General features: G+C 27.2%; 2 protein-coding genes across 2 annotated transcripts; both read left to right on the top strand.

Annotated features, from left to right (window-relative positions):
* The first annotated feature begins 6,588 nt into the window (after positions 1-6,588).
* On the top strand, positions 6,589-8,063 carry LOC105140290 (probable 2-oxoglutarate-dependent dioxygenase AOP1). The gene is made up of 3 exons (XM_011047070.1): positions 6,589-6,977; positions 7,197-7,521; positions 7,705-8,063. The coding sequence occupies exons 1-3, from the start codon at positions 6,604-6,606 to the stop codon at positions 7,957-7,959; spliced, it is 954 nt and encodes a 317-aa protein (XP_011045372.1). The 5' UTR covers positions 6,589-6,603; the 3' UTR covers positions 7,960-8,063.
* A 14,503-nt stretch (positions 8,064-22,566) lies between these two features.
* LOC105140289 (probable 2-oxoglutarate-dependent dioxygenase AOP1) lies at positions 22,567-24,105 on the top strand. The gene is made up of 3 exons (XM_011047069.1): positions 22,567-23,029; positions 23,155-23,476; positions 23,617-24,105. The coding sequence occupies exons 1-3, from the start codon at positions 22,653-22,655 to the stop codon at positions 23,857-23,859; spliced, it is 942 nt and encodes a 313-aa protein (XP_011045371.1). The 5' UTR covers positions 22,567-22,652; the 3' UTR covers positions 23,860-24,105.
* The last annotated feature ends 615 nt before the right edge of the window (positions 24,106-24,720 follow it).

Here is a 24,720-nt window from a genome sequence, read left to right as displayed (position 1 = left end):
GTTATGTACGAGGATGATGGTAACTGATTAACCGTCCACCATTTGATCCTAGTTTTTCTTTTCCCAGACAATTAGATACGACAAAAGATATCAAATTACTTTAATTGGATTTAAAAAAAAAAAACAATTATTATGATCAAACAGGAGGAGCCTGGTTTGCTAATAGTCAATCTCGTAAAAGGCTACCGCCTCACCATTATTTGGTTGCCCCCTTGTCTAGATTAGGTAGACCGACCTAACCATTAAGTACTATTAAGTATTAAATATTATTAGATTATATATATAAATATATAAAGCTTAAAGGAGTGAGTAAAACGCCCACTGAAAATTATCATAATAATAATTTGTTTATGATCTTTTTTTTATTCCCTTTGGTTATTGAATTTTTCTTTTTTAATTAAGTTATTATATGATGTGTTTAAAGGAATTTATAGTTAATAGTTTATTTTAATTTTTTTTTCATAGGGTTACTGAGGTGTTAAAAAATATCTTAGTATCGAGTTGGCATTAAAAAAATATATTAACATCACGGTATGATTTATTTTAAAAAAATTAATTAAATAAAAAATTATTTAAAAAAAATAAATTATTAAATTTTGTGGAATCAATGACCTAATTTGTGAGATATACAAAATAACCCTAGTTGTTCCGATTCGTGGTTTTAGTAGGGTACCCTTTTTTCTAATTAAAGAATAAAACTAAGTGACTATTTGAAAATACAGTTAAAACCGTGTTTTTAAAAAAATTAAAATTAATTTTTAAAATTAATTTTATTTTATTTTTATGTTTTTAGATTTTTTTAAAGTGTTGATGTCAAAAAATATTTTTAAAAAACGAAAAAAAATATTATTTTTAAACATTTCTAGAGTAAAAAAGCACTTTCAAATACTCCTTAAAAGGTATGAGAAAAATAATGTTTTTCCACACTCATTAGCATTGTGGATTCAAAGAACATTTTCAAATGCAATCGTTACTACACTTTCAAATACTCCTTAAAAGGTATGGGAAAAATAATGTTTCCCCACACTCATTAGCATTGTGGATTCAAAGGGTAATTCAGTGGGGTTCTCTCTCTCTCTCTCTTGTTATTGATTATTTTTTATTTGATTCTTTTATGATGCGTTCATGTGATTTAGAGTTAATAATTTATTTTAATTTTTTTATATGGTTATCGCAATATTATAAAAATATCTCAGCATTATAGTATGGTCTATTTCTAAAAAAAAAAAAAGTTTAGTTAAATAAAATAGATTTTAAAAAAAAAATAGATTATTAAACTTCGTGTAGTCAATAATCCAGTTTGTGAGTTTAGCAAGGTAACCCTGGTTGCTCACAAGTTTAGTGGGGTACATTTCTTTCTTCTTCTTCTTCTTCTTTCCCTAATTGAACTCGATTATATAATTATCTATTTTTCCTTCTATCATAAAGTTAAAAAATAGTTTTGGTAAAAAAAATGTTATTAAATTTTAGAAAGTCCATGGGCCTGTTCATGGATTTGGCAAGTTTAACTTCTTCTTTTTTTATTTTTTTTATTTTATCCTTTGATATTGGATTGATTGAGAATTAATCTTCATAATTTGTTTTATTTTTCTTTATTTAAGGCTATCATAGTCTTTAAAAAAAAACTCTTAGATTGGTTTGACACTTGATTTTACAATTGTCTATTTTTGTTATCATATAGTTAAATAGACAATAGTTTAAAAAAAATAATAAACAAGTTATTAATTCCGATGAAGTCCATTACCCAGTTTGTGAATTTAACATGTTGACTTGAATTACCTGATTCATGGGTTTAGAGAGTTTACCCATTAAACTTAATATTTTTTTTTTGTTTTTGATCCTTGAATTTCTATAATTATTTTTTTATTTCACTCCTCTTTAATTTTGAATTGATTGGGAAATAAAATTTATGATTTATTATTTTTTATTTTTTATAAGGTTATCATGATCTATAAATGCTCGATTTTGCAAGTATTTAATTTTATCATAAAATTAAATCAAAATAATTTATAGAAATAAAAAGTTATTAAACCTATTGAAGTCTATAATTCAGGTAATAGGATAACCAAGGTTGATCTAATTTGATATGGTCTTAATATTAAAAACATTTGTTATTTTAAAGTTTTATTTAAAAAATTTATATCATGCTTTTACCAATAATTCAAGTTATATTAGGCCTATTTAATTAAATGATAATCAGCTCTTACGTTAGTTAATTTGAGACACGAATTAGAAAATAAGCCAAGTTAGTATATTCTAAAATCAAATTATTTGATTGGATGTAATAATACTACTAACATATTTTTTAAGCTTAAAAATGAATAATCTGATTCGTAATAGAACGATAATGAATGCACTCGTATCTATTGTAATACGTTGACAAAAGCTAATCAAATAAGGAAAAACACTGTAGACACAAATTTATTTACATTGTTTATTGAAATAGTATAATGGAACAAACTATGTATACATAATCGTGTGTGTAGTTCACTTTAATAATATAATGATGTCTTTTTCCAAAAAAAAAAAAAAATCAAATGTTTAAAGTGTTGGGAGTATCTAGGTTTTTTCTTAGAATCCATTAATCATTAAGGAATTGACCAAGAATATATGCATACATATTTTTTCTCTTTTAAGAATAATGAAATAATTCAATTACTCTTAAAATAAAAAAATTTAAAATTAACAAACGATATCTTTTCACTTTTTAAAATACTAGAAAATGACAATTTTATCCTTGAAAAAAAAAAAAAAACATGAATCCAAGGATATTTTAATCTTTTCATTATAATATTTTTTTATTAATAATTTTATAAGGGGTAATTTAATCTTTTTATATAATTAAATATTATTTCAATGAATAAAGGTATAGGCAGGTGAAAAGCAAGCACAGATGCTGGGGAGGCATCCATGAATTTTAAGTAGAGCGTGCAATATCTCTCAGTGACTACAAATGATTTTTTATTGCATCGTTGAAAGTATCGTCATGTTCTTTTTCAGATATAGTTGCATATATAAGCGGTGGTAGTCACTTGTGGGTTTTTTTTTTTCTCTCTAAAAAATTATAATTTAATCTTTTTTATTATTGATATTTCAACTTCATTTTTTATTTTTTTAATTTCTAATTTTTAATATTGATTTTTTAAAAAAATCTTATTTATTTTTAATTTTATCATTTAATCTTAATTTATCATATATATATATATATATATATTAATTTTATCCTTTTTATTTGGATTTTTTTTGGGACCTTTTGTTTTCTCCAATTATAGTTTTCTTTTTATCATTGGAACCGTTCCCCTCCTTTGACACAAACGTGAACTAGTTTTTATAGCCAATGCACCTCCTAACGCAAACCCACTTTCCTTTTTTATTTTTTATTTTTCCTGTTTTTTATATAGCATGAGGTCAAATCACAACTGAGATTAAAATCAATATTAAAATGACCCATTTTGACCGCCGAAAATCAATTATAGCTCCAGAAATATGTTTTGGCCACCAAAAAAATGTTTTGACTGTCAAATTATGAATTTGACCCCAGTAAATCAAATTTTTTTTACCAAATTAGACAAGGTAAATTCAATTTTTACCTGATGGTTTTGGCCAATTTCAATGGAAAGTCAGTTTTGACCAAGAAATGACAGGTTTAACCTCGACAATCTCAATTGAACCAAAATATGATGATTTTTTTATTAAAAAAAAAACGAGTTTGATCTTGGGGATCTCATTTTGGGCCAAAAAAATCATTTTTCATCTTAAACATCATTTTTTTTTTCAGTGGCAGGGCCAAAATTGGCAATGACACTTATGTTCCATTGCATCCCCTTTAGTGTAAACTTAGTTTTCATCGTACATAAACTATAAGGCCTAACTTTTTATAGCTTCACTTCCGTCTTGGGCTATTCTAGCTAAATCATACAATGTGACCTCTCTCTCTCTCTCTCTCTCTCTCTCTCTATATATATATATATATATATATATATATATATATATATATAGACACACACACGGGGTAAAGCTGGTTCTTATAATTTATTAAAAATTAATTTTTATTTTGCATTATTTTCTTTAATGTTTACCCTGTTTAGAAACATTATGGATGATATATATCTTAAACAAAATTCCTCGGCATTCTACATGTTGAACTGATTTGGGATCAAGATAATGAAGTTAGCAAGCGGATACTTCAATTGAGATCTTCCTCAATAATCATCCATTTCACAGTTTTGCTGATAAATATAATTTATTAGTATGAAATTTTAGTAATTTTTTTACCTACTAAATTTTCGACTGATATTTTTTATCAGCATACCTTTCATCAGTAACGCCATTTTTTGTTGTTAAGTCTGACAGTAAAAATAATAATATTAACAATAGTTTTACATATAAAAATTACGTGCTAAAAAAAATTACCACTGAAAATATATTAATGAATATATTCTGTCAATGATGATGACATTTCCAATAAATATATCGTAGCTCTTGGTAAAATGTCAATGGATGCTATTCACCAGTGAAACCGTTAGTAATTATGGTATATTTAATAAATATTTTTTAACTTTTTATAAAATGCTGACGGATACATTACATTTGTAAATCCGTAAGTGAGTATTTTGAATTTTTTTTAGAAAAATTATTTAGAATAAATAATATAAAATTATATAAATTAATAGTAAAAAAAAACTAATTACACAAATAAATTTTATTAAACATCAAAAATAAAAAAATAAAGTTAAATAATATTCATTACAAATTAAATGTATTTTTAAAAAGTATTATGTCGGTACATACCAACTGAATTACAAATAAAAAAGTATCTATTGGTAATTATTACTATAAATTATTAATAGAATTATTCTATAGTTTTAAGTGAATTTTTGTTGATGAATGTTATAGAATAAAGAAATAATATAGCCTTGCTTAGAATACATAATGTTGGTGTAAAATATCTTGGCTTGGTAGAAGCAGTTATTTTGAAGCTTGAAGACAATCCAACATAGTGCTTTGCAAAGTTATCAGGACATGCTTTTTAGGTTTTGTTTGTTTATAGAAAAATTATTTTTTTTTAAAGTAAATTTTAAGGAAAGTGAATTTCTGTAAAGTAAATTATTTTTTGATATTTGGTTATAGAAAATAAACTGGAAAACACTTTGGACCAAAATTGATATAATCAGCAAATAAAATGATATTAAATTTTTTACAACTTTCAAAAAGTGTTTTCCGCCTAAAGTTTTTAGAAAAATACTTTCCTTAAAATCAAGCCAAATTTTTCTTTGACTGGAAAGTATTTTTCGTTGACCTACTTTCTTAATGACAAACAAATATAGGAAAATTTAGAAAGTAATTTTTAAAAAGTGAATTCCAAGAAACAAACATGACCCTAATACATCTAAGAGCATATATTTTTAACCTTTCCTAATATCCACATCTCTTTTAAGCATCATAATATTTAATTTAAGAAATTTTTTTTTAAAATCAATTTTGATTTAAAAAAATTTCTTTTTTCATAAAATTAATTTCAATTAATTTCCTTATGCAGATGTGATTTTTCATTTAGAAAATGATATGGATAAAATTACAGTAAAGGTTTGCATATTAGGAAAAAGAAAACCTAGTCCAAATTATTTACATCTAAACTACTTGACTCCTAGTATAAAGCTTCTTTTTTTTTTCAATGCCAAAAAAAGTGCAGGCTATTGTTAATGGTTTTTGGTCATCAAGAAAAAAAATTAATTATAAATTATAAAATTTATACATGTTTTCAATAAAATAAAATAAAAATTATGTATACTAATAAATAATAATAAAATTGTTGATTTTAACCAAAAATTGAGTTAGGAAGCTAAGATGAAGATACAAGCTCTTAGAAAAAAGATGTTTGATATTTGTTTCAATTCAAAATTGATTCTCTAAAATTTTAATTGGTTTGAATCAATAAAATTAAATTTTATTTTATCCAATTGATTAAATCAATGTCAAAACCTGTTTTTTACATCATAAGAACCCATATAAAGCTAATTGAAATAAAAAATCACATTTAATCTCAAATCAACTTAATATGAAAGGATTAAATTGAAAATAAAAAAAGTTAAGTGATCAAAAAACAAAGAAGAAAACATTATAGTAATTGTTACAATCCATAATGAATCATGTCTTTTTTCTATGTCTAATTTTATTGTTTTTTTTATAAATATTTTTATTAAAACTCATTACCTTGCATATTTATGATTTAAAACAACATTTTTTTGTTTAGTAAGGATCAATCTTGCAAATAGTTGTTAAATAGGAAGCAAAAGGCCCAATAGAAAAAATGATAAAAAAAAAAATGTAAGTTTGAAGGATCCAATACAAAAAAGATACAAACAAAAAAAAATGACGTGATATAAATGTTTGAAGAACCCAATGATTGAAAAAAAAAAAAACCTAGATGGCTGACAGTTAGATGAACATGGTTCCCACCCCCAAGTTTTTTAATTTATAGTATAATAAATTTTCATATTACGACAGAGAAAACCTAGTCCAAATTATATACATCGAAATACACCTGAATTGAGATTTCTGTTCCTCATTTTTTCAACAAATTAAAAACCTAGTATCCTAAATATGAGCCAGGAAACTCTTTTTCAGCTTCCTATAATAGATTTCTGCAAGTCAGATCTAAAGCCGGGAACTTCAGAGTGGGACTTGGTGAAATCTCAAGTTTGGAAGGCAATTTCCGAGCATGGTTGCTTCAAGGCTCTGTTTGACAAAATTCCTCTAAATGTCGCGAAGTCATTTCTTGGTGAAGTGAAAGAGCTCTTTGACTTACCCCTTCAGACCAAAAGGCAACATGTTTCTGAAATACCATTTCATAGCTATTTTGGGAAATTCCCACCTCCGCTGCAGTTTGAAAGCTTTGGTATTGAGGATCCCAGCATCTTCGAAAACTGCAACAACTTCACCAATGTCTTGTGGCCACATGGGAACCCAGATTTTAGGTACGTAAGAACATTCTTTTTGAACTTGTGGAGCTCAAACTGCAATAATATGCAATTCAATCAACTATTATTTTCATATGGGCTAACGAAGGTGAAACAGAACTTGATCCACCAGCACATCGGTTAGGTTGAGTGATCATAAATCACTGGAAAAATGTATTGTTATATATCCCAACTTCCCTTGTAATTAATCCAAAATCTTCCTTCTGTTTTCTGCAGAAAAAATATAGACTATTTCTCAACAAAAGTATCAGAATTTGAGAAACTCATAAGAAGGATGATTTTGGAGAGCTTGAGTCTTGGAAATTACTTGGATGAACACATGAGCTCGACTACTTGTGTTCTTAGAGTAATGAAATATCAAGTGCCTCAAATTACTGAACCAACGTATACCTCAAAGGCCCACACAGATAAGAACTTAATTACTATATTGTATCAAAATCTAGTTGATGGGCTGGAGGTACAAACCAAAAATGGTGAGTGGATTGGTGTGGAACTCTCACAAGATCACTCTTTTGTCATCATGATTGGGGAATCCTTTAGAGTAAGTCACTGTTCTTTCTACATTCCATGAGTTTATTTGATAATATATTTGCTCAAGATTTGAAGTTTAAATTCTAGTTTAAGTAAATTCAAAAAATACGAACGTAAACACTTCAATTTGTTATTGGAATTGATTTCAGAAAACATAAGCACTTCAATTTGTTATTGGAATTGATTTCTGCAGGCATGGACGAATGGTCGATTGCACCCGCCGTATCACCGCGTAAGGATGACTGGAAGTGAGGCAAGGTACTCTGCTGGATTGTTTTCGCTTTTCAAAGCAGGTTATAAAATGAAAACCCCTGAAGACTTGATCGATGAAGATCATCCCTTGCTTTACAAGCCATTTGATTATTTTGAATTCCTTAAGTTTTTTTCGGCCTGGGCACCTAAGGCTCAGCCTAATCAGTGTGCTTTAAAGGCTTATTGTGGTGTGTGATATTCGTAATCTTAAATTAAAGCAACCTTATGAGGTCGCTGTTTTTTTTTTTTTTTCCTTTACTTTGTAATAACTAATAATGAAAGGGTGACTGTTGGTGCGGTATTGACACCGTGTATAGAGTAAGTCATAACTAGAGTTTTTTCAAGTTATAATGTTAATAATAATAATAATAATCTTAGGTTGTTTAAATAAAAACTTATAAGCTTATATTTACCTTTTAAAAAAGACTAAATCAAATAAAACTTTTAACTCTATTTGGAAAGAAAATTCTAAATAACATCTTTTACATCATCTATATCTTTTGGGCATGATTGATTTTAGTCAATTATGATGAATTGGTCGATCATGGCCAATTTTGATTAATCTAAGGTTGATCATGGTTAATTTTATTATGAAACTGTTTTGAGATGATCAAATTTTTTCTTAAATTTTACCATGTCCAACAAGTCCAAAAACGAATCATCTAAATGTTCCATGCTAGTCTTATCTACTTATTGAAAGACATGTCTTCTAGTTAATACCTATATATAAATATGTTGGTTTATCATCATGATAAGGATAAATTTCAAAAACAATGAAGGTTTTAAAAATACTTATAGTTTCTAGTATATTGATAGTATAGCTATTTTCATTGATATTTTGTATTATGTTGTGAGATCCATATTAATGTTGGGTTTTTAAAAACAAATAAACACAATGAAAATAATAATTTTAAGAATTTTTAGAAGTGTCATGGATCCTATTAGACATAGTATAATTGTTTAGGACTTAAGTGAAAATTACCTGAAAATCATTTTTTCTTTCTAGGGTTTAATCAACTTTTCAAGTTTAGTTTGTCATAAATTACAAGCTATCCAATTATCTGGCTTTGAATATTAGAAAATAATATAAATTATATCTTCAGACCTTACATAACATTTTAAGATTGGGTTAAGATGGATCTTTAATGTGATAATAGAGCCATTATGACTAAACGATCATAAATTTAAAATTAATTAATAGTGCAAGGTAGTGTAGACTCATGCAAGTTTTAAACTTAGGCTTTCACTTGAGGAGATGTATTAGAAAATAATATAAATCATATATTAGACCCCTATTTAACAATTTAAGCTTTTGAGTTGATATAATTCTTTAACATCTAATCATAATCCAAATGAATCGTCAAATTAGAAATCTCTTAAACCATTTAAGAGAGAGAAATTATTTTGCCTAAAGTGCTAAGAATTGTTATACCTAGAGTGCTAACTCTTTTATTAATTTCTCTACCTATATACTTACGTTTAGGTATAAAGAAAAGTATGAGACATAACATTTTGTTTATATATAAAACTTAATAACCTTATCAATGATAAAATATCACTTTGTCTCATGAAAAAATATCATATATTTTATTTAAAGACAACCATTAGAGATTTATGCAATCAAATTCTCACTCAATTTTTTTAGATCTAAAATTATAATTCCATATATAAATTACACTATAGTCCTCAATTTCTAATTTATCTGCAATCAAGTCCCACTTGATTAATTATCCTAGTTAAGTTTTTATCAATAATCTTAATATGTATGACATGTTAGATTCATAATATATTGGTTCAAACATAAAACATAATCTTATTCATGACAGGATTAAATGGATTAAATAATTTAACTTATTATCAATTTAATAAATTGATTGATTTATATTTGAAAATCAAGTATAGTGTCATAACCTAAATTCTTATCCACAAGGTTTTTATATAGATTGCAATCAAACTAAAAATTTCCAAAAGATATATATTTTCAATAAATTTAGTCAATTTTAATTGTGTTATTATTATTATTATTATTATTATTTTATTATTATTGTCTGTCAAGTTAAGAGAGAAATAATAATGAAAAAGAACATAAAATAAAAAAAGAATAAAATCAATAGAAAAAAAAAGAATAAAATATTAATAGGGATAAAATGGGACTAATAATTGAATCTAACAAGTTGAGAATTGAGTTGAAAAAAGGTTAAAAAAATCATGAATAATTTAGGATGTAATTAAGGACATGATTGAAAAGAAAATTAAGAAAAAAAGGTATGGTTTGGTTTTAATTAAAAGAATTAAAATTCATAACAAGCAACCAAATTTAGAGGTTCAATTAGGGATGAAATTGAAGAAGAAAAAAAAATTAGAGGAAAAGTGACAAAAAATACATAATTTTGAAAATCAAGAACTAAATTGAAAAATTTCCTAACAAAGAGATCCTTAAGATTGTGAATAACAACTTTGACTTTAGGCTTGGGATGATGACCATCAACCTGAAACTTAATAAGAGTGGTAATATGTTCTTGAAAATAGCAACATACAAATATTTTAGATGGAATGACCCAAACTTCACTTAGAAGGTTATCAAGCCCCTCAAATGTGAGAAACCTCAAGCTTAAAGAGTTATTTATCATATCACTATTGTTTGATGTTTGTTTTATTGATACTTGATGAACAATTTAGCTAGTTTTCTAGTGACTAGTCTAAAAAAAAAAAGAAGAAAATAATTTATTTCTATGGGTTTGAATTTATTTTTGGATGTAATACAATAATTTAATTGGGGTCAATTTGATCCAAAATAGACCCAACGAATATGAATAACAAATTTTAGATATTTTTTGGGTACGGTAAAAAATGTATGATCAAAGATCAGTTTTTATCATTTATATAAGTCTAAAGCCTGTTTTTGAAAATGACATTTTTAACAAGTCTTTTTGTTTAAGAGATTGATATTAAATTTTTCATGAATAATGTTTAAGAGTTTGATATTGAATTTTTTGAGAATGACCTTTCTAACAAGCCTCTTTTTTCAAGGGATCGATGTTAAATTTTTGGCAAATGACCTTTTCGACAAGTCTTGTTTATTAAGTAGTGCAAAAGAAAGCAACAAAAAAAAAAAGTAAGAAATATGGAAAGCTTTCCAAAATGTCTAAGATTAAAAACCAAATGTCAAGGAATAAAGCAAGAGAAACTTGGAGAATTAAGATTATAATGAGAACAATCACCTAAATATAAAAATTTAGCTAACAAACCTAAAAGATTTTTGTATAAAATAAGTGATCCTATATTTTTTTAACCCTTTAAACACCATTTAAACCTAATATATATTCATTTTTTTATAGCCATCAGCTATAGCCTATATTTCATGCCTATAAAAGTCATTTATGATATATATATATATATTTTGTTTGCGTTGAAAGCTACTAGTCTCTATGAGAAGAAAAATCATGACTTGTTTGTACACTATATATCATTTTTTAATTATGCAATTTTACAAAATAAATGGACAAGCTAAACATAACATAAAGTAGACTCTATCTCTTTATGAAAGGGGAAAAAAAACTACTTTTGGAATTCAAATTTTTATTTTTAAAATAGTTATTCCTTTATAAGGAAATTCATAATCAAATTTTGAGATAACAATATTTTTTTTTTGACAATCCCAACTGACAATTGTTTCATATGTAAATAAAAACATCTAAAAGCATATTTTAGTAGTAAATGATGTGTTTTAAATTCATGAATAAATTTTTTTTATATTTACACAAATACTTTCAAATTTACATCTTAATTTCATTTCAACAATTATACTTGAATAAAGATAGACCTTAAAATTTATAGTATGATCTTAAGAAAAAAACGATTTATAAATAAAAAATAGACATTAATTAAATTTGCAAAGTTCTTGCCAAAGATGATGTTACTGAGAAAACTAATCAAACAAACCTAGGGCAATTTTGTGATTATGATAGTGATATATGTGTTTTAAAGAATTTGAATGATGATTATAGGTGTGTGCCTCCACGATTAGGGATAACATTGAGAAATTGCTAGATCAATTGGTATTATTAATATTTTTGTGTAATGCATATGAGCATCCTAGATTATAAACAAAAAAATTAGTTATAGCAAATGACTTATGGTAACTTTGTTTAAAGTGATATGTGATGACAACAATACTAGTTACCAAGAAAATAAATAGTCAAATTAGTTGTAGCAAACTATGATAGTTATATGCATAACTAGATTAACTAGAGGTAATCTTGATCATGACTATCACATAAAAGAAATGACTATCACATAAAAGAAAAGATATGAAGAAATTCCTATGAAATAAGAAATGGTAGGGGTAGCAATTTATTCATAATAAGAAATAAGGAGAACCAAATTAACATTTTTAGAAAACACTTGTGGGAAATAACAAGCGGAGCAATATTGACCGAGCTAGCTCGATGAATGAATAGTACCCATCCATTGATCAAAAAGCAAGCAGTAGCAAACAAGTATTCGTTAGACCCTAACAATCAGGAAAACAAGCCTTGTGATATGAAACAGGTTCTATTATAAGAATGCATAAATAACACATGATAAATAAGTCAGTGTGTTTAAAAGTTCTCAAATAAAATCACAAAACTAAGGCAAAATCTCAATTCATCATTCTTTAGGTAATAGAAGGAGTTAAAGTTTGTAATTTGTCACTCTCATAGTAGTAGTAAAGATATAAAGTTTCTGATAATAGAAAATAGAAGCAAAATCACATTCTAAAAGCATGTAATGATTTCTTAGAAAACCATATATAAGGTCAAAAATAGTATGGTAAGACACCAAATTGGTGACAAAATGAATATTTTTCAAATAAGTGTTAGAGAATGCAAAGTCTCTCAAAATAGCAAATGTGAAGAATCATAGGTCAAGGGAAAGACCATTAGTATTCAAACAATATAAAAAATAAACAAATAATTTATGCTGATGAATTCTAGTAATGGAGTGAGTTAAGTTACTGGAAGATGTAGAGACAAAAATAGTAGACTCAAATCATTAGTGTGGAAATTAGAAACCAGGACCTATATTTTTAACAAGTAAGAATTTATCTCGTTCTCTAACCTATAATATTGTATAATGATCTACATAAGAGCTTTATAAAGTCCATGAGAATTGTTTTCGAGTCTAATAAAGCCCCAACAAATTTGAGTCTAACAAAAACTTCAGCCAATTCAAATCCGATAAAAATCTTTGCAAGACTCCTTTAAATTCAACCCTATTAATTAAAAAAAATCCAACTCTCTCATTGTAAATAAGAGTAAACCTTGCAACCAGGAAGAACTAAGAAAATTCAACCCTACTAGTCAAGAAATTAAACCCTACCATCAGGAATTAGCATCAACTTTATAATTAAGAAGCTCTATGAAAATTCAGCCCTGTTAATCAAGAAATTCAAAAATACCCTCAAGAAACAATGTCAACTTTATAATTATGGAGCACTAAAAAAATTAAACCAAGAAAAATTAAACCTTGTAATTAGGAAGTACCACGAAGTTTAGCCTTGTGTCACTGGAATTCAATTTAATACCAAGACAATTTAACAATAAAATTAGAATTCAACCATATCATATTATCACGATATTTTAATCCAACAATCATGAGATCTTTAATCAAATTCCTTAGCTAAGTCATACCAAACCTTACATTCAAAAAATCCCTTCAAGTTGGTTGATTTCAAAATGGATAGATTTAAATTATTTTGCGAAAAGGTTGGTAGCCTCTAAGTTGTCTAGATTTTTATTTTTATTTTCTTACAAAGAGGATGGTTGTCTCTTATTTGACCTTATATATATATATATATATATATATATTTGCAATTGAAGTTAGTGTTCTCTGATTTGATCTAATTAAATTTTTTTTTGCAAACGAGGTTTAATCTAATTAAATTTTTTTTTTGCAAACAAGGTTAGTGGCATCTGATTTGATTTAATTAAATTTTTTTTTGCAAACGAGGTTAGTGGCATCTGATTTAATTTAATTAAAAATTTTTTTGCAAACGAGGTTAGTTCAAGTACTAACTATACCCTTTAAGTTAAACAGAATGTTTATTTTCTACCTGGTGAAATTTTTGTTAATGAATTTCCAATTTGATGTTGGAGATTTTGGTCAAATATGTAGTTTTATGTTATTTGGTAGAGATTTCAATCTAGTGGTTGAAATTTCTCAAGGAGATTAAATCTCTATTGTCTATAAAATCTGATTTTTATAGCTATTTAAGGTAAAAAAATTACCTAGCTGAGATCTACAACTTACTATTAAAGATTTTATTTCTATTTAGCTTAGAACCATTTTATTATTTTTTTTTAGTTTTGTTTAGGACTTTATTACTATTAAATAAGCATATTAAATCTTTTTTCATAATAAAAGTTAGAGTTAGAATTATTGTGGTGAAGACTATTTTTGGCAGACTAATGTTTTCTTTTAATTTTTACCCTTTTTGTTGCATCTACTTCAGAATTTCTGATGCAGATTATTGAGTTTCCAAACATTTTTGCACAACTTGTAGCCTATAGCATCATAGTCTATTCAACGATATGATTTGAATGGACTATTGCTAAATTCTTGTGGTATCTATTCTACATGTGATTCACTTATTGCAGTTCAGCTTTTATGGCATGATGGTTGTGGGTGTTGCACCAGATCACATTGTTGCCATATTTTCTCGGCTACATGTGATAATAAAGACATGCTTGACAGTGGAAGATCTTATGAGAATTTGCTTATTTTAGATGATTTAAATTTCATTGAAAATTTAAATCAATACATTTAAAAGAATTTCCAACAGAACAACTAATTTAATCCTACAACTGAATTTAATTCACAATTCGATATGATTGATTTTTTAAAAAAATAAAGAATTTTTTCGATATGTAGTGGATGAAGAATTGAAAAGGCCCAGTAGTTTACGATTCAGAGAGGTTTAATTCGTGGGTAGCTAGCCTATGTTCATGTGCTAGGCAGAGCCGAATTTAAGTTTTCTTTTTGGGACTTTTTGAAAGACGAGGACTTGTTTCTTGACTGAATAGGGCACCACTACTAGGGCAAGGCGCAATAGATGGTGAACAGAATAGCGCAATTTTATTTGACAAAATTATTCACCTTCCATGATAATGAATCTATCAAAAGATCTCTAGAAAGTAACCCCATTTCACATAAACTCTAACGCCATAAAAAAATTGTGAAATTTGGCTGCACTTAGATGAGCAAGGGATCAGCGCAATATCTTAATGATTATTCACCTTCCAAAAAAAGTCATCATCCCGCTACAACAACTTGTGGTGTTGTTTATGCTGAAACAACGAAGGTTTGGAATGATTTAAAAGAAAGATTTTGAAAGGGTAATGATTCCAGAATTTATAAAATTCCAGAAAGTTTTTAGAAGGAACATTGTTAGGGGCGATAATCTGTTTTTGGCTTACTACTCCAAGATGTAGGCAATTTGGGATGAGTTGGCCTTATATCAGGAACCTTTAACTGCAACAGTGGAGGTTAGAAGCATCTTACGGATCGTGAAGACAAGGAAAAACTCGTGCAGTTTCTTATGGGATCAAATGAATTCTATGCAAGGATGGAATATATTTTGTAATAACTCACTTTTACTTTTTATTTTTGAATATATTTTGAAAAATTAAAGAAAATACATTATTTTGACACAATTCGGATAATTTTTCACCATTTCAAGTTTTTTCCTCTCTTCGCTCATTATAAATTTTCTAAAATTTAAAAAAGTTAGAAAAAAAATCAAAGAAAAAAAATATAAATAAAATTTTTAACCTACCAGGATGTCATTTTTCAATAGACATCCTAGTATTCACAAACCGACTAGATTCTCTATCGATCTAAATCTATCATCCTCATCCGTTGACATTCCTGTTTTCCTACATAAACATCACCTTGGAACCTACATCAGTTTTGCCCCAAAATCAACCACCAGTTCTCTGTCACTACCTTTACTAGTCTTAGATATTACAAAATCAATCATGCCTTATTGCTTGACACAACTATCATCTCTTCTTCCATATCTAAGTATTCGCAACCTTTTTACACATTATGTTTCCTACTTGATGTTTTTTTAAGCACATCATGAATTTATACATAATATCTCTCACTTCGTCGAACCAGATTTTTAAGAGTAGGTTTATCATGATCCAATGTGGGTTCAACCAATGTAGGAAGAAATTTGTGTGCCCGAGAACAATAATACATGGACTTGTCAATCTAATAATTTAAATTATTAGGTAATTTAATTATCAAAATTCTGATATTATATTAAAAAATCATCTTCATTTAATAATTTAAATTGTCAAATGATATTTCAAAATATAATTTATATTATTTTCTTATAAAACCATAATTATTTTCTTTATTAGTTGGTCAACGTGGTATTAATTGCAAGTGGATCTTCAAAATTAAATATCACTTTAATATTAGCGTTATATACAGCTCATCATATCATATTACAAAAGGTTTATATGATGAGAGTGCTTGGAATACAAATAACATTTTTTTTATTGTCAAATTCATCTTTGTAATTGGAGGCTTCATCAAAAGGACATAAAAAAATGCTTTTTTTCATAAGGGGCTCACCAAGGAAGTTTCTATGCATCCTTCTTCAATTTCTCATCACCTAAAAAGGGAATTTTTTAACGACTCGATAAAATCTTCACACGATCTAAAGCAAGCATCCCTAAGTTTGTTTCATAAGTTATCATCTACAATCCAAAATATTGGCTTCAAAAAGTCTAGGATAGATTATTCACTATTCATTAAAATTCATAATAACTCATTTACTGCTATATTACAAGGAATAATGAAGAGGCTACGAGTGATCTCAAGAAATTCCTAAGCTCCTATTTGAAGATTAAGGATCTTGGACCTATGGAGTATTTTCTTAGGATGTTGCTTGATCTAAGACTAGAATTGCCATTTGTCAACAAAAATATTGCTTGGATATACTAGAAGGAGCTGGTTTGCTAGGCATGAAACTTGTTAAATTCCCAATGAAATAAGATTTGAAACTAACTTATGCCGATGGTGAACTTCTCGAATACCCATTATGAAAATATATTAGAATCACCAAAGTTAATCTATGTTAACTTATCAAATTCATGATTTTAATTATGAGATTATGATAAACTTCTATAAAATAAATACAAAGTAAACTACTATGAAATACAAATTTTAATTAATAAAATATTAAAGGATAAAATTAAAAAAAAATAAAAGAATATCCAAAAATTAACCCGAGTTAACTTGTATTAATATATCAAACTCATATCGCAGGTCATGTGACAAAGATAATTCAATATAACATAAATAAAAAAAATTATGAAGTTCAATTGTCAATCAACCCAACATTAAAAACTAAAATTAAAAAAAAAATCAATAAGAAAAATACACATAAAAAACCTGAGTCAACCCACAAAACTTGTGACATGTGTCATAATATTAAAATAATCTCATAAAAAATAAATAATATAATATAAAATTTAATTTCAAATCAACCAAATATTGATGGATAAAAATAAAAAATAAATAACTAAATTCAATTAAAGGAATGGCAAAAATAGAACATGAGTTGAGCCTCTAATTAAATAACCTATGATTTAGGTCATAAGATTGAGATAGTTTTAAAAAAAGCATATTGAAACAAATTATGAAATTTAATTTTAAATAAATTTAATATTTAATGATGAAATTAAAAATAAAAATTGAATTTTTAATAAAATAAAGATAGATAAAACAAAAAAAAAGAGAAAAAAAACAAGGCACAGTTATAATGGACAAGGGTAAAAGTGGATTCTGTTATTATAATTATAATATCATATGTATATATTTAAGATATTGTGAACAATAATGTAAGGTTATATGTGGCAAATAAATATGTAGTTAAATAATTAAGAGTTATAAATGACCTTAAACAATTGATTCATAAATTAAAAATATCTTTAGATATATAAAAATTATTATATATATCGTAACACTAAATTTAAAGCGAAATACAAGAATAACTACGCATCAGGAATTCTATGCCAAGAAAAGATTCCAAATAACTTTGGCATAATATGGACCACTTTGCATCTAACTATACATTTATATGATATTGGGAAAATAATAAATTATCCCCTTCGTTTCAAAACCTCAACAATGACCCGTTAATCTTATAATGTAAAATAACATAGTTACCACTATGAATCAAGGACCATTACTTTTTTATTCTTTGGGACCTGATTTTGACCCTTCAAACACACACACACACACACACTTGTCCTTTCTTATATTTATTCTTTTTAAGGTTAGGTACCATATTTTTTTTAATTGTTTTTTATGGAATCGGGGACCAGATTTAGACTCTTCGCTACAATTTAAATCTCATTGAAAATATAATTAGAGAGATACAAATGTATTTCTCCTTCCAAGGCCTCAATAACGATTATATTTTAGGATGATAAACCAACATTGACACTCTCAATTGGGGACCAATACTTTTTTAAGAGAAAAAAATTAAATAAAATTTGGGACCATATTGTGATCCATGAAATGCAATTACCAACCATAAGATATATTTTTTAAATTATGGGACCAGGAAAAAAAATTAAAAAAAAATGCTTGAATATTTTTGTATCAAATGGTGAAAATCTGATCACTTAAGATAGATTATGCCATCTTACCACCCAGAAGATACAGCTTGATTTGCATTTGTCACTTCATTGAAACCAGAGAATCATTAGCATGCAGCTAAAAATATATAATTCTCTGGATATATAAGCAAGTATTCCGTATTTATATATTGCTTGAATAATAATAATAATAATAAAATACATTTGGTCCCCGAGTTCTGATGTTAGCCATGATCCATGACAAGCTGTCGACTAGCAAGCTGCTGAAAGCTAATACGAACATAGAGACGGGGCGGAAGATCCCCATGCTAGCCTCTGTGTATCAACTTCCACACTTTATTTGTTAAATATGCAACGTAATCATAGTAGTATCTTTTTATTTGTTTTTTTGGATACCTTCAAGTTCTAGTACAAGGATGATGCCACCGATTAAGAGATTGTACAATTGGAGTTTCATGAAATTTAATTTTTTAATTAATATATTTTAATATTTTTGAATTGTTTTGATATGCTAAAATTAAAAATAAAGATTATTATTATTATTATTTTATTAAATGGAACCTTTGATATCATAATTGTCTATTCTGGTTGATGAGGCGTACCAAGATTGAATGGGAAACTTAACGTTATTATTACACTCCGTACATTTCAATCTATATAATAAAAAGCTTTGTAATTGATATTTTACCTGCTCCATGCTTGATTTGCATCCCTCTTTCCTATCAAGCTAAAAAACCCTCATCTTTTAAAATTTAACGACTTCATCAAACCTTTTTATGATATAGATTCAATGAATGGAAGTCATAATAACGTTAAAAGAAGTATATATGCTTGAAAGGGATATTAGTTTTTAAAGTATTGTGGTCGTTTTCCTTTGACTATGTCGTTAATAGAATTTTCTTAAGGCAAAGTAAATACAATTTTAGGTTATTAATGAAATTTGATAATTTAATTATGAGTTTCATTGTACAACTAATGTTCTAGATAACTTATTCATTATGAACTTTATATTTTTATTATTATTTATATATATGACGTGAGGTAAGTAGCTCACTAGTAATAAAATGTATAATAAAATGTATAAGAGAAAATAATAATATATTAAATAATAAATCATGATTTTAGCATCAAATGATGTTGTTGATGAAATCATTTTAATCCCAGCAAACTAATTCTATTTTATGCAATAACTACTAGGTTGTTATGCAAATAATCATAATTTTTTATTGGTTATTGGGTTAGATCTGATTTATGCAAATCAATGTTGTATAATATTTGGTATATTAAATACTTGATATTTTTATAACCCAAACTGTATGGTATAACTAACATCTGTGCTATAAAAGAAACTTGATTTATTGTTAATATAAGTTATAGTCATGAATGCCTGACAATATTTACAATTATTAACATTATTCAAATAAGATAACTAATATAATTATGTTAACAATTTATAATCCGATTCAAACCTCCTTTATGTGTAGTTTCTAGTTGAACAATAAGAGTTTATATTATACTTATTTGAATTATCATTACTAGATCTTTTAACATTTACATTTATTTTTATCATTTTTTGATCCTCACATTGATCTTCTATCTCAAAGTTCTCATCAAATTCTTTTTTTTTTATTACTACTAGTACTAGTACTATTATTATTATTAATATTATTATTGTTGTTATTTTTGTATTATTATTCTTTATAATTTATATAATTAACTTTCATGTAGTTCGTTTCTAGTTTTGCCGGGTTATTTATTATTTTAATATTTTTGTACTTGAAAAAAAATATCAATCTTTTAGTCGTGTAAACAATATATATATATATATATGCAGATAATTTTAAGGTTGAAAATCAAATTTAATAGGCCACTTAACTTGACGGTGACGTCGCCCTAAACTCAATTGTCCTATCGTCTGGTGGTGTTTTATTTAAGGATGCAACTTGCATGATTATGATTCTGTGTGATAAACCTTTCGGCTTCTTACCTGAAGCTTTTGGAGGCAAAATCTCAATCAGTATCTCCTCCGTGTATGACCATGCAAGAACACCAAATATAAAAATGTATTTCAAGATCCATAAGCGAAAGCATACGATCTAATTAATTACAGTTAAACCTATATAAATTAATATCTGCGGATGATAAAAATCTATTTATTAATTAAGATATTATTTAATTGATAAATTAATCATTTATTAGTTTACATATTAATATATATTAAAAACTAATTGATCAAGATAGTATTTATTTTTTTCCCCAAAACATTGAACATAATCACCAAATTATAAAATATCATTCCTCTATGTATTTGTATAACCAAACAAATTTAAAAATGTTATTAATCTTATTAAATAAAAGTTTTCGATCTATCTGTTTTTCAAATAAATAAAATTATATTAGATATATACTTTATTAATATACTTCATGAACATTCAATCAAGCAAAAACATATCTAAAAAATATATCGACTATGTAAAATTAAACAAAATAGCTTTTCAATTTAAAAGTGTAAATAAGTTAATTAATGCATGAAGCATTGTGTGAGTATAATATAAAGAATCTAACTTGCACCCCTAAGCAAGTGCACTGCACCGGTACTGGATGCCATAAAAGTATAACTTGCAAATGAGCTAAGAAACAATTTCAAACACCATCAAGAGATTATTAAAGTATCTATCAACCAATATTGAACAAGAGTTTGCCAAATAATAATAAAATTGCAAAATTCCCAAAGCTGGAGAAAAGCTCTTTATGAGTGATTTGTTCAATACAAAGAATGTGAATATGATTGACAAACTAATCATAAAGAAGAAGGCAAGGGATACATTTAAAAATATTTACCCCGTAAAATTCTAAGGTTGGATCGAACACATCAAATCAATACATGACATTAAAATGCATCATTATTTTAGAGAAAACATGTTAGTTGATATAGAGATGCTTTAGAGCAATTCAAAGTCTATAAAAGAGATACTAGATCAACTTTCCATGAAAATTGTTTTCATTTATAGGTTATAATTAAATCATTTTTGTGCAACAAAACAACTTGAAGGTGAGAAACAAGATAAGAATAGATCTACAATTGTTATTTAATGTAATAAGGATAGTTATGAGAAAATTCTTTTATAGTTTATTAATAAGTATTCTAAACTATAGTGTTTTAAAAATATAAAACTTAAGTAGTGTGAACTATAAGTATTATGCCAACAAACAAGCATGGATGACTATGATTTTATTTTTAGAATTTATTTGACAACTTTGTAGAAAATTGGATGGTAGAAAAAATGATTTGCTTATTGATAATTGTCTCGCTCTTCTTAAAACTATTGAAGATTTAAAAATATAGTTTTTTTTCTTACCACCCAAAACAAAACTAAAGATTCAACCTTATGATGTGGGGAGATTATGAGCTTTCAAGATGCATTATTATCATTAATTTTATTAAAATCGTTTTAGAGGATTAGGAAATTAGGATCTCAAATCTAGAGAAAGATAAATATTTTAAATGTAATAAATCTTGTAATCTCAACTTGGAAAATATATATTCAAGCATATATAATTGTATATATAATTGTGAATTGTTTTCAACATTGTAAAATCAGTAAAACAACTTCATGTTCTAATCAAAGAGTTAAAGTATCATAATACAATGGATGTTCAGTATTTTTTGAACTGATTGGAAAAAAAAATTATATAATTATTGAGTAATGAGTAAATTATTAATAACATCATGAAAAGGGAAAAAAAATTACTATAGATGATAGTTCTATACTAGAATATATTGCATACAAAGATGCACTCAAAGCAACAATGAGAATGGTTTACCAGAGCTTTTTTAATTAATTCACTAAGAAAAATTAGAAATAAGGTTACAGCAATCTTTAAAAAAAAAAAAACTTTAAAATCATATTTTACAAAGGTATTCTAATTGAGAGATTAGTGATATATATATATTAAATGGAACCTACGTTTTTTTTTTAAAAAATAAAGTATACGAATTATTAATAAACCACGTTAATTTCAAATCAGGATTAATAAAATATATTTTTTAATTGAGGATATTGATTATCAAGGCATGTGGTTTTGCCGTATTTATAATTTTTTCGTCTCATTTTGTCTTATAATGATACCCAAAGGCGCTATACATACTCTTACAAGAAACATAACAACAATAACCCATCAAGACTTGGGATCCTGCAAGCTTGTTGATTAGTAGGGGAAAAAAGGAAGCATGGGTTCCAATGAACTGCCATCAAAGCTTCCTATTCTCGACTTCGCCAAGGAAGATTTGAAACCTGGCACAAGTTCTTGGCTCAAAGCCTGCAGTGATGTTACGCTAGCGCTTGAAGAGTATGGCTGTTTTGTAGTAGAGTACAACAGACTACCTCTAGAACTGAGAGATAAAGTCTTTGGTGTTTTAAAGGAGTTGTTCGATCTCCCGACTGAAACAAAAATGCAGAACAAATATCAGAAGCCCTTGAATGGTTATGTTGGACAGATTGCCAAACTCCCTCTCCATGAAAGCATGGGAATTGACAATGCAACATCTCTAGACGCAACTCAAAATTTCACAGATCTCATGTGGCCGAATGGGAATGATCGCTTCTGGTACGTATATTGATTAATGAAGAGAACTAGCACGTTCTACTTATCAGTTTCTCTCACATTATAATATTCCGACATGGTTATTTGTCTAACTAGTTTAAATATATTTTCATCTCAATCTTGATTAGTGAATATGTTTTCAAGTACGCTAATCTAGCTGCAGAGCTAGACCGAATGGTGACTAGAATGGTATTTGAAAGTTATGGAGTAGAAAAGTATCACGACTCTTATGTTGAGTCTACTACTTACCTTCTTCGGCTTTTGAAAAATAGACCTCCCAAGGTGGACGAGCACAATTTAGGTTTTATCACTCACACTGACAAGAGCTTCACAACCATACTTCATCAAAATGAAATTAATGGGTTGGAAGTGGACACCAAGGATGGCAAGAAGATCAATGTTGAGCTCTCACCTTCGTCTTTTGTTGTCATAGCTGGAGATGCATTAATGGTGAGCCACTGGAGTCACTGATTATGATTATATTTCTTTCAAATTATATGCCAACCTAGCTACTGTGGATCTTATGAATCCAATTTAAGATAATTATTGGCGAGTCTCTGATTATGATTAATTATTTGTCTTACGTACAGGCATGGAGCAATGACAGGGTAATATCTCCTAGCCACCGTGTTATCATGAACGGAAAAAGAGACAGATACTCCCTGGCGCTGTTTGCTTTCAACAAAGGAATAATACAAGTTCCTGAAGAACTTGTTGACGAGGAGCACCCTTTAATGTACAAGCCACTGGATCATACTGGACTTCTTCATTTCTATCGGACAGAAGAGGGATACAAAAGCAAATGTCCTATCAAGGCTTATTGTGGCGTTTGAAATTAAAGGGAAAAATGGACTCGTACAATAATTGCTTGATGCTCACTACAGCTTGCTATATAAGGCCTGTTTTCATGTATTTCGATTCCAATGCCAGTGTTTTCCTTTTCTTTTTCTGAAGGTTGATGGCTTTTCATTTTCGTTTTTTAGTGCTTGCATTCAAAATGTATTAATGCTTCGTACAAGAAGCAATTTAATGAATGTCATATGTGGTTATGGTTAGAAAACTGTTGTTGTTGATGATTATGATGCCATATCAATAAACGTGTTGTTCTATAAACTTTCACAAGCATGAATATATATATATATATCACAGGGCTTGTTCATCATGAAGTGTTCGTTGATCCTGTCAAGAAAGTCCGGGTTAATGATCCAAGTGATTTAATGAGCTGAAAAATATAAAATACAGCATCCATTTAAAAATAAATACTATTATTCGCTTTATTTCAGAAAGAGTCTCATGCCTTTTATTTTCAATTGTTTTAAAATATTTGTTTATTCAAAATATTAATTAAGTTATGTATTTTTCTACAATATACCTTATTAAAGTTCATTCTGTAAAGAACCCATAATTACAAGAATTAAAGATATTTTAAAAACTATGAATAAGAAAGGGTGATACGAAATATCAATTAATAATATTGTTTATCTATGTGAAAATTCAACATGACAATTTCTTTGATACATGGGAAAATACAACATATCAATCATTTAAAATAAGTCATTTTTAATAAAAATGAGTGTCCTCTTTCCACTCTCTATCTCTCTCTATTTCTTGTTGGGAATTCCGACCGGTGATGTACTGATATTTGCTCATAGGAGGCCAAGCACACTGACACAATATTTAACGTGGTTCGGCAA

This window comes from Populus euphratica, unplaced genomic scaffold (genome assembly GCF_000495115.2).
Source record: "Populus euphratica unplaced genomic scaffold, PopEup_1.0 scaffold238.1, whole genome shotgun sequence".
NCBI lineage: Eukaryota > Viridiplantae > Streptophyta > Magnoliopsida > Malpighiales > Salicaceae > Populus > Populus euphratica.
Note: the sequence above shows the minus strand (reverse complement) of the source record. Positions and strands in the feature narration are given on the sequence as shown.